The sequence below is a fragment of the Scyliorhinus torazame genome, chromosome 11 (genome assembly GCF_047496885.1).
Source record: "Scyliorhinus torazame isolate Kashiwa2021f chromosome 11, sScyTor2.1, whole genome shotgun sequence".
Lineage (NCBI taxonomy): Eukaryota > Metazoa > Chordata > Chondrichthyes > Carcharhiniformes > Scyliorhinidae > Scyliorhinus > Scyliorhinus torazame.
In genome coordinates, this window is record NC_092717.1 from 53,525,888 (window position 1) to 53,542,922 (window position 17,035).

Here is a 17,035-nt window from a genome sequence, read left to right on the forward strand (position 1 = left end):
TGCATAGCCTACTCATAGGCTCGCCTATCAGCAGGCAATGCAGAGAGCCATCAAATTTCTTCCTTAGAAGTTTCCTTTAAGCAGGAAAACACTAATCCAAAGTCTTTGAGGTGACAAGGTGACTAGGAGGGTGAGGCAGCCATCTAGACAAATATTTCCTGCACTTTTGCAAAAAAAAGCAACAAGATTCTCAATCTCGACCCATAGCAGAAGAGGGCAGGCCATAGCCAGGGACCGAGGTGGGCTGGTCGAGCGAGGTGAGGTGCCTGTCGTCGAGGGAAGCAGCGGGGCGACTTGACTCACGGGCTAGGGCTGAGGAGGGCTGGGCAGACGAGGCCATAGCCGGTCAGCCTGAGCCAGCAACAAGGCGAGGTCGACAAGGGGAAAGGAGTGGCTCGACCCCCAGGGCTGAGGAGGTCAAAAGAAGCCTGCTCTTTTAGAAAATTCATATTCATTAAAGCCAAGAAAGATCAGTTAACATGAAGCAACACTGTCAATCTGGCAGTCAAAAATATAGAAAATTGAAGGCAAGGCAAGAGAACAAAGTTTGGCAAAAAGACAAATTTGTCATTTTACTTTAAAAAGTTTGGAGATCTGAACAGTGCACAAACTGCACATTCATCCTCATCCAGCAAAAGTTGGGTGAATTATCTAACGAATCAGACATGCTGATTTCCGGAGAAGCCACATCGCCTGAAAATGTTGAACAATATGTGGAATCTGAAATGGCAATAGATCTGCGAGATATTTCTTCTTTTGAAGGGAGGGAAGAAACGAACCCTGAAGACATTGGCTGATGGCTAAAATCTGTTCCACTGGATATAATAGAATATTTTGTACTAAATAAACCAGAAATATAGGTAATATGGAAATTTTGAGAAAAGAGTTTGAGGTTGGAGGCCGAAAGCAGGTTAGAAGTCTTCATAAGTGCCATTTACCTGGCGGCACGGTGGCCTAGTGGTTAGCACTGCTGCCTCACGGCACCATGCTCCCAGGTTCAATCCCGACCCTGGGTCACTGTGTGTGTGGAGTTTGCACATTCTCCCAGTGTTTGCGTGGGTTTCACCCCCACAACCCAAAGATATGCAGGGTAGGTGGATTGGCCACACAAAACTGCCCCTTAATTGGAAAAAATGAATTGGGTACTCTAAATTTATTTTTAAAAAATAAGTGCCATTTTCTGAGGGTGAAGAGAAATGGGATGACGGAAATCAGAAATCGATTGAATTTTTTCGCAAACCTCTAAGGCAGTCTACTGTTAAGTTTGCAAATTATTCCCTGACCTTAGTAAAAGATATTGCTGATCATGAAACTTCCAAAGCTCATATTAAACCTATGTGCACATTCATTCACAAGATATTAAATATCTAGAAAAAATAGATTTTGTGTTTATCGGCTCAGTTTAAAAAGGAGTGTTCTTATTAGAGGGAAGTGCAGAAATGTGTTGTTGTCACAGTCAAACTGCTGTCTTCTTTGGGACTACCTCGAAGAGGACACGATGAGTCATAGAATCCCTAGTGCAGAAGCAGGCCATTCAGCCCAATGAGACTGCACTGACCATCTGAAAGAGCACCCTAACCTAGGTCCAATCCCCCACCCAGCTGTGTAACTCCACCTAGGGTCAATTTCGCATATCCAATCCACCTAACCTGCACATCTTTGGACTGTGGGAGGAAATCAGATCACCCTTAGGAAACTCACGTAGAATAGGGAAGAATATGCAAACTCCACAGAGGTCAGAATCAAACCCGGGTCCCTGGTGCTGTGAGGTAGTAGTGCTAACCACTGTGCCAGCATGCCGCCTGAATAATCATTGTCAAATCGAAGAGGTCATTTTTTAGCCTGCCTGAATATCTCAGTGAATTTGATGAGATTCTCGAAGAGCATTTGAAAAGTTAATATTGTGGCTCAGGGAAGACCAACTTTTTAACGTACATAATCTAGAATGATTTCAACACTATAATGGCAGAGCAGCTCAGAAATCAGTTCACCAATGAAGTAAAGTGTGTCAAATACTATTCCATAATAGTTGATTCAATACCAGATGTGAATCATGTGGACCAATTAACATTAATTTTAAGATATGTGACCAGCGATGGTGAAGTTGTAGAGCGATTTCTGTTTTGTCCAGCTACATTCCCATACATCTGTGTCTGGAGACAACTGCTTTGGAAATCATTTCAAATTTAGGTTTTGACATAAAAAATTATCGTGGACAGAGCTTCGATAATGCTGCAAATATGGCAGGAAAATATTCAGGTCTACAAGGACAGCATGGTGGCACAGTTGTTAGCACCAGTGACCTGTGTTCAATGCACGGGTCACCTTTGTGTGCTCTGGTTTCCTCCCATAGTCCAAAGATGCGCAGGTTAGGTGGGGTAATGGAGATAGGGCAGGAGAGTGGGCCTAAATAAGGTGTTCTTCCAGAGGGTTGGTACAGACTTGATGGGCCGAATGGCTTCGTTCTGCACTGTACGGATTCTATGATTGATGGTACAAGCAAGACTGAACAATACAAGCCCCTGTGCATTATTCATCCCATGTTCCAGTCACTCCTTGAATTATTAAATGCAACGCCGCAGCTGAATCCTGTGAGAGAACTGTACATTTTTTTGACTTTGTTCAAGATGTGTATGCCTTTTTTCCACTTGCCCGCATCGGTGGAATATATAGCGATCATGCTTGGAGCAGGAAAATGGAAAACATTTGAATGTAAAAAGAATTTGGGACACCAGGTGGTCCACTCGTGCAGATGCTGTTTTGGTTTTGAAAATGAACTTTGCTGATATAAAGGAAACCTTATTAGATATAGCCGCGTCAAATTCAGAACAACCACATGTGAAAACTGAAGCAAAATCCTTATCAGAGAAGCTTGAAAAGTACGGTATTACTATTTTTACTGTTGTGTGGAAATGTTTACTTCAAAGAATTAATACCATCAGCAAATCCCTGCAAAATGTTGATACAACAATTATTGAATGCTGCACAATTGTTAGCCTCAGTTAGCCTCGACAGAGGTTTGGATGAGAATGCTAAAAGCCACTGCAGTAGGAAATTAAGCGAATTCTACTGGGAGGGCATAGACAAATCTTTTTGAAGATGAAGCGAAACAATTCAAGCATTTCATCGATAATGATGAGCTCTGTGCTTCAAGATGACCAGCTGACTTGTACGTGATGGTTTGCAGGCAACCTTTTCAAATGTGGAAACCATTTTGAAAATATTTTTAACACTACGTGTCACAAATGCTTCCGGTGTTCTTTTTGTTTTGAAAAGAGTTGAATTATTTAAGTACGATGAGTCAGGAACATTTGATAATTCAGTAATATTGACGACTGAAACTTCGTTTTTACAAGATTTTACCTACACTATTGTAACTGATGATTTTGTGAAGAAAATGCATAGGAAAAAAGCCATCTAAATTGTCATGCCAACAGGGACGAAGCTCGAACATGTAAAGTGTCTGTCTTCCTTATTCTTAAATGCTGTTTTACAAAATAACCATTGCTGGTCTGATACAATGGCTGCAGCTGATCACATGCTGATAGTTCTAACCACCTTGTTCTCCAGACTGGCTGTCAGAAAGTCTCTTCTGGGGCAAAGAACAAAATTCTGCAGACAAAGCCACTGTTATTGGAAGTGGACTTACTGGACATTCCACTCACGTGAACTTATGGCAATAACTTCTTTGATTTTGAGAGCGAAAGTCAGGAAGTTAACTTCTGAAACTGAATGAAACTAAGTGAAATATACTGAATGACAGCGTATGCATCATGTTGATTGGAGTATTTTCTCCTGCACTGGACTGGTGCATTCTATGCTGCACTGGTCTGTGATGCAGTGATGTCAACGGCTGATTTTTCCATCTCATTGCATCAGCAAGTTCCACATTTGCTCGTCTCAAGACACACGTCGCAATGTTGACCATCTTTACTGTCATTTTGACAAGAGGTTAGCATGGATTTCAATTCAGCCAATATATATATATATATATTTATATATATATATATATATATATATATATATCACACACAGGCTTTTTTTTTTTACAAGTTTAAAAAGCACTAACGCAGTTAAGCAGTGGTCAATTTGTGTATTTTTGTGGCTTGTGTCTTTTCATTCTGTGATGCGAACTCGAGGGGCGTCATTAGTAGGGGGTGGGGGGGGGGGGGGGGTGCTGAAATGAAGATGAGTGCAGGGCTCTACAAAATGCAAGTCCACCTCTTGAGTAGCTCTAATAAAACAATTAACAGAAAAAAAATACATGATTATTTCAAAAATCAACAATTCTCTAGGCTTTCAAAGCTAGGCAGAGAAGCATTTTGTTCACTGTATACATAAACCCACATCCAAACATATAGAACTTGCACTTCTAACTTCAGGTGGCCATTTCTGATTATACCCAGTGGCACCCGTTAGCTATCTAGTATGTTATCTGATTAGCGGTTATACCATTATTTACACCAAAACATCTCTAGTTTCACAAAGAACAAGCATCTCTACCAACCTGAATAAAAGCAGAAGTGCGTTTTGCTGGGTCCCATAGAAATTCAATAGTATTCAGTTGTGCTGGATTAGTCCTGGGGTCAATGATTCCAACAGACATTGGAACATCTGTAGTTTAAAAAGATAAATATAATTGTTATATCTGCAGTACAGGAACTTAATAAAAGGAAACGGAAAATAACCAATGTTAATATTTAGTTATTCATTATAATGCAAACTACACCATCCAGCTCTCTACTCTTCTTCCAAATGATCAGAGCTAATGTGAGAGAAATAGTCCATGATGTGTAAATGCTGATAACGTGAAAAGAGATACGGAATAACTTTAGGATTGAAACTTCCCGGTTTATATAGCTCACTATTGTATATGTGGTATGCTGATCAACTCACTCAGGTTTCTGGAAACTCACTATTTTTTTCTTGCACTTCGAAATATACATTACCTTCTGTATTTGTGCTAATTGTATTTAGGAGTTTTCCAAATCTTTTAACTTAGATTTGTTAATTTCTTATAAATAAATCTCTCGTATCCCCTTTTCAAAATGAAAATTCTACCTACTTGGTACAAAATAACTTATTGGGAAATGAGTCTAACATCTGCAGCCCCTTTCAAATTAATTGCAAGCAATGAACACTTTCAGCCTTCTTCAGCTTTGTTCTGTCAATTTCATGTTTCTTTCCCCTCAATACTTCTATGTAAAGTGAGTTCTGACAAATACATCAGGATACAGACTTTCAAAGGTACGACTGCGCAGTAAAGGGAATTAACACACTTTTTAAAAAATTATTTCACAAGGTGTGGACATTACTAGCTCGGCCATCATTTTTTTTTATTGACCATCCCCAATTGCCCTCAAGAATTCTACAGTACCAAGTTAACCATCAGATAACAAATGGTTTAATTCACATGTACTTCATATTTAGTGATTTCTTTTCTCAGTTTGAACAAATTGTTCTCCCCTTTTATTCCCTCCCCAAAATAATCCCTTATTTTCCTGTCCTATCCCTAAACCCTCCCCTCTCCCCTTACCTTTGGTGCCAAAAATTTCTTTAAAGGATAGAAAGAGCTTCCATTTCACAAAAAACTTTTCTTCTGATCCAGAGTGCAAATTTAATTTTATCTAATTTCAAAATTTCAACCAGATCTCACAGCCATGCCGAAACCTCTGCTGGCACCATAGATCTCCAACTTAATAGGATTTTGTTGTCTTGCAATTAGTGGGGCAAAGGCAACTACGTCAGCCCCCACCAAAGGGCACAGTGCCAATTTGACCCGCACTATCTTTGATATTGTGTAAAATACTGCAGGCCAGAAATCCCTTCCCAGAACAGATGTGAACGTTTTGCCAATCCGCTCCCACTTTTCACATTCATCTTTTTTGGGGCTCATCCGGGCCCTCGTCATGAGTCCTGTGCACTACCTAGAACTGAATGAAGCTCATCCAAGCACAAGATAATTTGGTGCATGATCTCACTCCAGATCCCCCCTCCAAGCTTGATTCCCAACTCCTCCTGCCACTTCTTTCTTATTTCTTCTTATTGGCCCCTTATCAGTTTCCAATAGCCACTCAAATTTCTCCAGTTTTCCCTTTTCCCAGGTCATCCCGAGTTAATAATTTTTCCAGTAGCGTAACTTCTGGCAGATGAGGAAACGAGAGTGGTTCATTGCGTGCAAAGTTTTTTGTCCTGAATGTATCTAAATTCACTCCCTAGAGGCAATTCAAATTTCCCAAGTAATTCTTCCAGTTTTGCAAATCTTCCTTTAATAAATAAACCCCACCCCCGGACATCCGGGTGCGGCGATGACCAGCTGAGTCGCGCGTTTCGGCAGCTCCCGGTGAAACGGACTTTTGGGCTCTTGATAGGAGCCCCAACGGCAATTTTGACGGCTAAAAACACTGTGCGGTAAACCAGAAGGGAATCCCCCCTGGGTGCGGATGAAAAAAGGATGAGAAAGTGGCCGGATTGCAGTGGATCCTTTAGAACAGTGGCAAGGAAGGCAAGCAAAAACCAAGATGGCGTCGGAAGGTGGCAGTTTAACATGGGGCCCTGAACAACAAGAGTTCTTGAAATGCTGTGTGGAAGAGCTCAAAAAGGAAATGAAGAAAGAGCTGTTGGCCCCGATACTACAGGCGATCGAAGGGCTAAAGGAGGAACAAAAGACCCAGGAGCGGGAGCTTCGGGTCGTGAAGGCAAAGGCAGCCGAGAATGAGGACGACATACAGGGCCTGGTGGTGAAGACGGAGACGCATGAGGCACATCAGAAACGATGTGTGGAAAGGTTGGAGGCACTGGAGAACAACGCAAGGAGGAACAACCTGAGGATTCTTGGTCTTCCTGAAGGTGCAGAGGGAGCGGACGTCGGGGCATATGTGAGCACGATGCTGCACTCGTTAATGGGAGCGGAGGCCCCGGCGGGTCCGTTGGAGGTGGAGGGAGCATACCGAGTGATGGCGCGAGGACCGAGAGCAGGAGAAATTCCCAGAGCCATAGTGGTGAGATTCCTCCGTTTTAAGGATAGAGAAATGGTCCTTAGATGGGCAAAGAAAACTCGGAGCAGTAAATGGGAGAACGCGGTGATCCGCGTTTATCAAGACTGGAGTGCGGAGGTGGCGAGAAGGAGGGCGAGCTTTAATCGGGCCAAGGCGGTGCTTCATAAAAAGAAGATAAAATTTGGAATGCTGCAACCGGCAAGACTGTGGGTCACATATCGAGGGAGGCACCACTACTTTGAGACAGCGGATGAAGCGTGGACTTTTATTGTGGAAGAAAAACTGGAATGAGCGGGTTATTAAAAAGAACGTTTGAACAAAGTGGTGGGGCGAATGTGGGGGGCGAAGAGGGGGGTTAAAAAGGGGGGGGGGGGGAAGAGAGGAGTTTTATGTACTAATCCTGCGATGTGGTAACTTTTCTCTCTCCCACAGGTGGTGATGGGGGGAGGAGGGGAGGTGGAGGAGATGGGGTGTTGGCCATTGGGGGCGGGACCAAGGGAGAAGCGCGGGCTTGGTTCCCGCGCTATGATAATCATGGCGGGAATAGAGAAGCAGGAAGGAGGGGGCGTCGCACGGTGCGAGCCGAGGTCACGGGGGGGGAAGCCGAGGTCGGCCAGAGTTTGCTGACTTCTGGGAGCAACATGGGGGGAGTAATTACGCTAGTGGGGGATCTAGCGGGGGGTGGGGGGTGGGAGGGGGGAATTACTGGGTTGCTGCTGCTGGGGAGAGGGGGGAGCTGGTATGGGAGAGGATGGGCGGGGGGGGGGGGGCACCGCCTGGGGGAGATACAGCTGCGTGGGAACCGGGTGAGGAGCTGGAAAAAGGGGATGGCTAATCGACAAGGAGGGGGGGGGGGGGGGTAGGAAGCCCCCCAACCCAGCTGACCACGTGGAACGTGAGAGGGCTGAACGGGCCGATAAAGAGGGCACGGGTACTCGCACACCTTAAGAAACTTAAGGCAGATGTGGTTATGTTACAGGAAACGCACCTGAAACTGATAGAATTCATAGAATTTACAGTGCAGAAGGAGGCCATTCGGCCCATCGAGTCTGCACCGGCTCTTGGAAAGAGCACCATACCGAAGCCCACACCTCCACCCTATCCCCATAACCCCTTAACCCAGTAACCACACCCAACACGAAGGGCAATTTTGGACACTCAGGACAATTTAACATGGCCAATCCACCTAACCTGCACATCTTTGGACTGTGGGAGGAAACCGGAGCACCCGGAGGAAACCCACGCACACACGGGGAGGACGTGCAGACTCCGCACAGACAGTGACCCAAGCCAGGAATCGAACCTGGGACCCTGGAGCTGTGAAGCAATTGTGCTATCCACTATGCTACCGTGCTGATAGACCAGGTTAGGCTACGCAAAGGATGGGTGGGGCAGGTGTTCCATTCGGGGCTAGATGCGAAAAACAGGGGGGTGGCTATATTAGTGGGGAAGCGGGTAATGTTCGAGGCAAAGACTACAGTGGCGGATAACGGGGGCAGATACGTGATGGTGAGTGGCAAACTACAGGGGGAGACGGTGGTTTTGGTAAACGTATATGCCCCGAACTGGGATGATGCCAATTTTATGAGGCGGATGCTAGGACGCATTCCGGACCTAGAGATGGGAAAGCTGATAATGGGGGGAGATTTTAATACAGTGTTGGAACCAGGGCTGGATAGGTCGAAGTCCAGGACTGGAAGGAGGCCGGCAGCAGCCAAGGTACTTAAAGATTTTATGGAGCAGATGGGAGGTGCAGACCCGTGGAGATTTAGCAGACCTAGGAGTAAGGAGTTCTCGTTTTTCTCCAATGTCCATAAAGTCTACTCGCGAATAGACTTTTTTGTGCTGGGAAGGGCGTTGATCCCGAAGGTGAGGGGAACGGAGTATACGGCTATAGCCATTTCGGATCACGCTCCACACTGGGTGGACTTGGAGATAGGGGATGAAACAGGAGGGCGCCCACCCTGGAGAATGGACATGGGACTAATGGCAGATGAGGGGGGGTGTCTAAGGGTGAGGGGGTGCATTGAAAAGTACTTGGAACTCAATGATAATGGGGAGGTCCAGGTGGGAGTGGTCTGGGAGGCGTTGAAGGCGGTGGTTAGAGGGGAGCTGATATCAATAAGGGCACATAAAGGGAAGCAGGAGAGTAAGGAACGGGAGCGGTTGCTACAAGAACTTTTGAGGGTGGACAGACAATATGCGGAAGCACCGGAGGAGGGACTGTACAGGGAAAGGCAAAGGCTACATGTAGAATTTGACTTGCTGACTACGGGCACTGCAGAGGCACAATGGAGGAAGGCACAGGGTGTACAGTACGAATATGGGGAGAAGGCGAGCAGGTTGCTGGCACACCAATTGAGGAAAAGGGGAGCAGCAAGGGTAAGAGGGGGAGTGAGGGATGAGGAAGGAGAGATGGGGAGCGGAGAGAGTGAATGGAGTGTTCAGGACATTTTATAAAAAATTATATGAAGCTCAACCCCCGGATGGGAGGGAGAGAATGATGGGCTTCTTGGATCGGCAGGAATTTCCCAAGGTGGAAGAGCAGGAAAGGGTGGGACTGGGAGCACAGATCGAGGTAGAAGAAGTGGTGAAAGGAATTAGGAGCATGCAGGCGGGAAAGGCCCCGGGACCGGATGGATTCCCAGTCGAATTCTATAGAAAATATGTGGACTTGCTCGCCCCGCTACTGATGAGGACCTTTAATGAGGCAAAGGAAAGGGGGCATCTGCCCCCAACTATGTCTGAAGCAACGATATCGCTTCTCTTAAAGAAGGAAAAGGACCCTCTAAAATGCGGGTCATATAGACCTATTTCCCTCCTAAATGTAGATGCCAAGATCATGGCCAAGGTAATGGCAATGAGAATAGAGGAATGTGTCCCGGGGGTGGTCCACGAGGACCAAACTGGGTTTGTGAAGGGGAGACAGCTGAACACGAATATACGGAGGCTGTTAGGGGTAATGATGATGGCCCCACCAGAGGGGGAAACGGAGATAGTAGTGGCGATGGATGCCGAGAAAGCATTTGATAGAGTGGAGTGGGATTATTTGTGGGAGGTGTTGAGGAGATTTGGTTTTGGAGAGGGGTATGTTAGATGGGTGCAGCTGTTGTATAGGGCCCCGATGGCGAGCGTGGTCATGAATGGACGGGGATCTGCATATTTTCGGCTCCATAGAGGGACAAGGCAGGGATGCCCTCTGTCCCCATTATTGTTTGCACTGGCGATTTAGCCCCTGGCGATAGCGTTGAGGGGTTCCAAGAAGTGGAGGGGAGTACTTAGAGGAGGAGAAGAACACCAGGTATCTTTGTATGCGGACTATTTGCTACTATACGTGGCAGACCCGGCGGAGGGGATGCCAGAAATAATGCGGATACTTGGGGAGTTTGGGGATTTTTCAGGGTATAAATTGAACATGGGGAAAAGTAAGTTGTTTGTGGTGCATCCAGGGGAGCAGAGCAGAGAAATAGAGGACCTACCGTTGAGGAAGGTAACAAGGGACTTTCGTTACCTGGGGATCCAGATAGCCAAGAATTGGGGCACATTGCATAGGTTAAATTTAACGCGGTTGGTGGAACAAATGGAGGAGGATTTCAAGAGATGGGATATGGATTTCGGCGGCAGCGGTGCGCAGGGGCCTTCTTGGAGGTGAGTAGTGTATTTAAAAACCTTACCTTTACAGGAGCAGCCCTTTGGATTTCGGCGGCAGCGGTGCGCAGGGGCCTTCTGGGAGGTGAGTAGTGTATTTAAAAACCTTACCTTTACAGGAGCAGCCCTTTGGATTTCGGCGGCAGCGGTGCGCAGGGGCCTTCTGGGAGGTGAGTAGTGAGTTTAAAAGCTCTTACCTTTACAGGAGCATCCCTTTGGATTTCGGCGGCAGCGGTGCGCAGGGGCCTTCTTGGAGGTGAGTAGTGTATTTAAAAACCTTACCTTTACAGGAGCAGCCCTTTGGATTTCGGCGGCAGCGGTGCGCAGGGGCCTTCTTGGAGGTGAGTAGTGTATTTAAAAACCTTACCTTTACAGGAGCAGCCCTTTGGATTTCGGCGGCAGCGGTGCGCAGGGGCCTTCTGGGAGGTGAGTAGTGAGTTTAAAAGCTCTTACCTTTACAGGAGCAGCCCTTTGGATTTTGGCGGCAGCGGTGCGCAGGGGCCTTCTTGGAGGCGAGTAGTGTATTTAAAAACCTTACCTTTACAGGAGCAGCCCTTTGGATTTCGGCGGCAGCGGTGCGCAGGGGCCTTCTGGGAGGTGAGTAGTGAGTTTAAAAGCTCTTACCTTTACAGGAGCAGCCCTTTGGATTTCGGCGGCAGCGGTGCGCAGGGGCCTTCTTGGAGGTGAGTAGTGTATTTAAAAACCTTACCTTTACAGGAGCAGCCCTTTGGATTTCGGCGGCAGCGGTGCGCAGGGGCCTTCTGGGAGGTGAGTAGTGAGTTTAAAAGCTCTTACCTTTACAGGAGCAGCCCTTTGGATTTTGGCGGCAGCGATGCGCAGGGGCCTTCTTGGAGGTGAGTAGTGTATTTAAAAACCTTACCTTTACAGGAGCAGCCCTTTGGATTTCGGCGGCAGCGGTGCGCAGGGGCCTTCTGGGAGGTGAGTAGTGTATTTAAAAACCTTACCTTTACAGGAGCAGCCCTTTGGATTTCGGCGGCAGCGGTGCGCAGGTGCCTTCTTGGAGGTGAGTAGTGTATTTAAAAACCTTACCTTTACAGGAGCAGCCCTTTGGATTTCGGCGGCAGCGGTGCGCAGGGGCCTTCTGGGAGGTGAGTAGTGTATTTAAAAACCTTACCTTTACAGGAGCAGCCCTTTGGATTTCGGCGGCAGCGGTGCGCAGGGGCCTTCTTGGAGGTGAGTAGTGTATTTAAAAACCTTACCTTTACAGGAGCAGCCCTTTGGATTTCGGCGGCAGCGGTGCGCAGGGGCCTTCTGGGAGGTGAGTAGTGAGTTTAAAAACCTTACCTTTACAGGAGCAGCCCTTTGGATTTCGGCGGCAGCGGTGCGCAGGGGCCTTCTTGGAGGTGAGTAGTGTATTTAAAAACCTTACCTTTACAGGAGCAGCCCTTTGGATTTCGGCGGCAGCGGTGCGCAGGGGCCTTCTGGGAGGTGAGTAGTGAATTTAATAAGCCTTGCCTGGTCCCGTGTCTGTTCTTCTTTTCTGTTTTATTTGTTTTTATATAAGGCGGGAACCGGAAGTTCGGCCTCTGGCAATTCCCCCCCCCCCCCAACCAATAAATTCTGGTGGAGAGGAAACCCGAGACACTACACGTGTAGTGTCTCCCACCCGCCCTCCTCCTCTAACCTAATAATAAGACCCATTGGTGTAAGGTAAGTGCCATATTATATTATTATATTATTAGCATTGTGCAGGTCAAGGATCGGAGGTGGAGGAGCAGTCTCTGTCAGCGAGAGAACCTGAGAATATCTAAGACACTCAGAAGGTAAGAAGGTAAGTAAGTGATTTTTACTTTTATACCTTTTTTCAAATTGTGTGTCGGGGGGAAACTGAAGTGACATCACAGAAAAGCTGTGACCTGAGTGGCTGGTTGGGATTCTAACCTAAATTTAAAAAAAAAAAAATTTGAGTATTTGGGAACTAATTAAACATAATAACTTAATTATAATTTAGAGGATATCTAAGCCAGAAATCGGAGAGTATTATAGTTAGCTATCGCATTTCTATTAGAAATCTAGTGCTAGGAAACAGATAGTTGACAGTAACTTTGCAATTTTAAAATAAAAGTATTTAAAAAGAAAAAGACAAATTTTAATTTTAATTAATTGACGCAATGTCAGTTAGAGGGGTGCTGTGCTCTGACTGTGAGATGTGGCAGGTCCGGGAGGCTTCCAGCGTCCCGGATGGCTTCATCTGCAGAAAGTGCACCCAACTGCAGCTCCTCACAGACCGCATGGTTCGGTTGGAGCAGCAATTGGATGCACTTAGGAGCATGCAGGTGGCGGAAAGCGTCATAGATCGCAGTTATGTAAATGTGGTCACACCCAAGGTGCAGGCAGAGAAATGGGTGACCACCAGAAAGGGCAGGCAGTCAGTGCAGGAATCCCCTGTGGTTGTCCCCCTCTCGAACAGATATACCCCTTTGGATACTGTCGGGGGGGATAGCCTATCAGGGGAAAACAGCAGCAGCCAGAGCAGTGGCACCACGGCTGGCTCTGATGTTCAGAAGGGAGGGTCAAAGCGCAGAAGAGTAATAGTAATAGGGGACTCTATAGTCAGGGGCACAGATAGGCGCTTCTGTGGACGTGAAAGAGACTCCAGGATGGTATGTTGCCTCCCTGGTGCCAGGGTCCAGGATGTCTCCGAACGGGTAGAGGGAATCCTGAAGGGGGAGGGCAAACAGGCAGAGGTTGTTGTACATATTGGTACTAACGACATAGGCAGGAAGGGGCATGAGGTCCTGCAGCAGGAGTTCAACTAGGCAGAAAGTTAAAAGACAGGACCTCGAGGGTTGTAATCTCGGGATTACTCCCTGTGCCACGTGCCAGTGAGGCTAGAAATAGGAAGATAGAGCAGACGAACACGTGGCTAAACAGCTGGTGTAGGAGGGAGGGTTTCCGTTATCTGGACCACTGGGAGCTCTTCCGGGGCAGGTGTGACCTGTATAAGATGGACGGGTTGCATCTAAACCGGAGAGGCATAAATATCCTGGCCGCGAGGTTTGCTAGTGTCACACGGGAGGGTTTAAACTAGTATGGCAGGGGGGTGGGCACGGGAGCAATAGGTCAGAAGGTGAGAGCATTGAGGGAGAACTAGGGAATAGGGACAGTGTGGCTCTGAGGCAGAGCAGACGGGGAGAAGTTGCTGAACACAGCGGGTCTGGTGGCCTGAAGTGCATATGTTTTAATGCAAGGAGCATTACGGGTAAGGCAGATGAACTTGGAGCTTGGATTACTACTTGGAACTATGATGTTGTTGCCATTACAGAGACCTGGTTGAGGGAAGGGCAGGATTGGCAGCTAAACGTTCCAGGATTTAGATGTTTCAGGCGGGATAGAGGGGGATGTAAAAGGGAAGGCGGAGTTGCGCTACTTGTTCGGGAGAATATCACAGCTATACTGCGAGAGGACACCTCAGAGGGCAGTGAGGCTATATGGGTAGAGATCAGGAATAAGAAGGGTGCAGTCACAATGTTGGGGGTATACTACAGGCCTCCCAACAGCCAGCGGGAGATAGAGGAGCAGATAGGTAGACAGATTTTGGAAAAGAGTAAAAACAACAGGGTTGTGGTGATGGGAGACTTCAACTTCCCCAATATTGACTGCGACTCACTTAGTGCCACGGGCTTAGACGGGGCGGAGTTTGTAAGGAGCATCCAGGAGGGCTTCTTAAAACAATATGTAAACAGTCCAACTAGAGAAGGGGCGGTACTGGACCTGGTATTGGGGAATGAGCCCGGCCAGGTGGTAGATGTTTCAGTAGGGGAGCATTTTGGTAACAGTGACCACAATTCAGTAAGTTTTAAAGTACTGGTGGACAAGGATAAGAGTGGTCCGAGGATGAATGTGCTAAATTGGGGGAAGGCTAATTATAACAATATTAGGCGGGAACTGAAGAACATAGATTGGGGGCGGATGTTTGAGGGCAAATCAACATCTGACATGTGGGAGGCTTTCAAGTGTCAGTTGAAAGGAATACAGGACAGGCATGTTCCTGTGAGGAAGAAAGATAAATACGGCAATTTTCGGGAACCTTGGATAACGAGAGATATTGTAGGCCTTGTCAAAAAGAAAAAGGAGGCATTTTTCAGGGCTAAAAGGCTGGGAACAGACGAAGCCTGCGTGGAATATAAGGAAAGCAGGAAGGAACTTAAGCAAGGAGTCAGGAGGGCTAGAAGGGGTCACGAAAAGACATTGGCAAATAGGGTTAAGGAAAATCCCAAGGCTTTTTACACGTACATAAAAAGCAAGAGGGTAGCCAGGGAAAGGGTTGGCCCACTGAAGGATAGGCAAGGGAATCTATGTGTGGAGCCAGAGGAAATGGGCGAGGTACTAAATGAATACTTTGCATCAGTATTCACCAAAGAGAAGGAATTGGTAGATGTTGAGTCTGGAGAAGGGTGTGTAGATAGCCTGGGTCACATTGAGATCCAAAAAGACGAGGTGTTGGGTGTCTTAAAAAATATTAAGGTAGATAAGTCCCCAGGGCCTGATGGGATCTACCCCAGAATACTGAAGGAGGCTGGAGAGGAAATTGCTGAGGCCTTGACAGAAATCTTTGGATCCTCGCTGTCTTCAGGGGATGTCCCGGAGGACTGGAGAATAGCCAATGTTGTTCCTCTGTTTAAGAAGGTTAGCAAGGATAATCCCGGGAACTACAGGCCGGTGAGCCTTACTTCAGTGGTAGGGAAATTACTGGAGAGAATTCTTAGAGACAGGATCTACTCCCATTTGGAAGCAAATGGACGTATTAGTGAGAGGCAGCACGGTTTTGTGAAGGGGAGGTCGTGTCTCACTAACTTGATAGAGTTTTTCGAGGAGGTCACTAAGATGATTGATGCAGGTAGGGCAGTAGATGTTGTCTATATGGACTTCAGTAAGGCCTTTGACAAGGTCCCTCATGGTAGACTAGTACAAAAGGTGAAGTCACATGGGATCAGGGGTGAACTGGCAAGGTGGATACAGAACTGGCTAGGCCATAGAAGGCAGAGGGTAGCAATGGAGGGATGCTTTTCTAATTGGAGGGCTGTGACCAGTGGTGTTCCACAGGGATCAGTGCTGGGACCTTTGCTCTTTGTAGTATATATAAATGATTTGGAGGAAAATGTAACTGGTCTGATTAGTAAGTTTGCAGACGACACAAAGGTTGGTGGAATTGCGGATAGCGATGAGGACTGTCTGAGGATACAGCAGGATTTAGATTGTCTGGAGACTTGGGCGGAGAGATGGCAGATGGAGTTTAATCCGGACAAATGTGAGGTAATGCATTTTGGAAGGGCTAATGCAGGTAGGGAATATACAGTGAATGGTAGAACCCTCAAGAGTATTGAAAGTCAAAGAGATCTAGGAGTACAGGTCCACAGGTCATTGAAAGGGGCAACACAGGTGGAGAAGGTAGTCAAGAAGGCATACGGCATGCTTGCCTTCATTGGCCGGGGCATTGAGTATAAGAATTGGCAAGTCATGTTGCAGCTGTATAGAACCTTAGTTAGGCCGCACTTGGAGTATAGTGTTCAATTCTGGTCGCCACACTACCAGAAGGATGTGGAGGCTTTAGAGAGGGTGCAGAAGAGATTTACCAGAATGTTGCCTGGTATGGAGGGCATAAGCTATGAGGAGCGATTGAATAAACTCGGTTTGTTCTCACTGGAACGAAGGAGGTTGAGGGGCGACCTGATAGAGGTATACAAAATTATGAGGGGCATAGACAGAGTGGATAGTCAGAGGCTTTTCCCCAGGGTAGAGGGGTCAATTACTAGGGGGCATAGGTTTAAGGTGAGAGGGGCAAGGTTTAGAGTAGATGTACGAGGCAAGTTTTCTTACGCAGAGGGTAGTGGGTGCCTGGAACTCACTACCGGAGGAGGTAGTGGAAGCAGGGACGATAGGGACATTTAAGGGGCATCTTGACAAATATATGAATAGGATGGGAATAGAAGGATACGGACCCAGGAAGTGTAGAAGATTGTAGTTTAGTCGGGCAGTATGGTCGGCACGGGCTTGGAGGGCCGAAGGGCCTGTTCCTGTGCTGTACATTTCTTTGTTCTTTGGTATCCCTGTCACTGGCAGGGAGGGTGCAGGCGGTTAAGATGGTGGTCCTCCCGAGATTCCTCTTTGTGTTTCAGTGCCTCCCGGTGGTGATCACGAAGGCTTTTTTTTAAAAAAAGGATTGAAAAGAGCATCATGGGTTTTGTGTGGGCCGGGAAGACCCCGAGAGTGAGGAAGGGATTCTTACAGCGTAGCAGGGATAGGGGGGGGCTGGCACTACCGAGCTTAAGTGAGTATTATTGGGCCGCTAATATTTCAATGGTGAGTAAGTGGATGGGAGAGGAGGAGGGAGCGGCGTGGAAGAGATTAGAGAGGGCGTCCTGTAG

General features: G+C 47.0%; 1 protein-coding gene across 5 annotated transcripts in view; it reads right to left on the reverse strand.

The window, feature by feature from the left end:
- The window catches only part of LOC140385290 (upstream-binding protein 1-like), a 150,391-nt gene that overhangs the window by 65,991 nt on the left and 67,365 nt on the right, over positions 1-17,035 (reverse strand). For all 5 annotated transcript variants that reach the window (XM_072467290.1, XM_072467288.1, XM_072467289.1 and 2 more), the window contains one exon: positions 4,508-4,614. In XM_072467290.1, the coding sequence (XP_072323391.1) occupies positions 4,508-4,614 (107 nt within the window). The remainder of the gene's footprint in view (positions 1-4,507; positions 4,615-17,035) is intronic.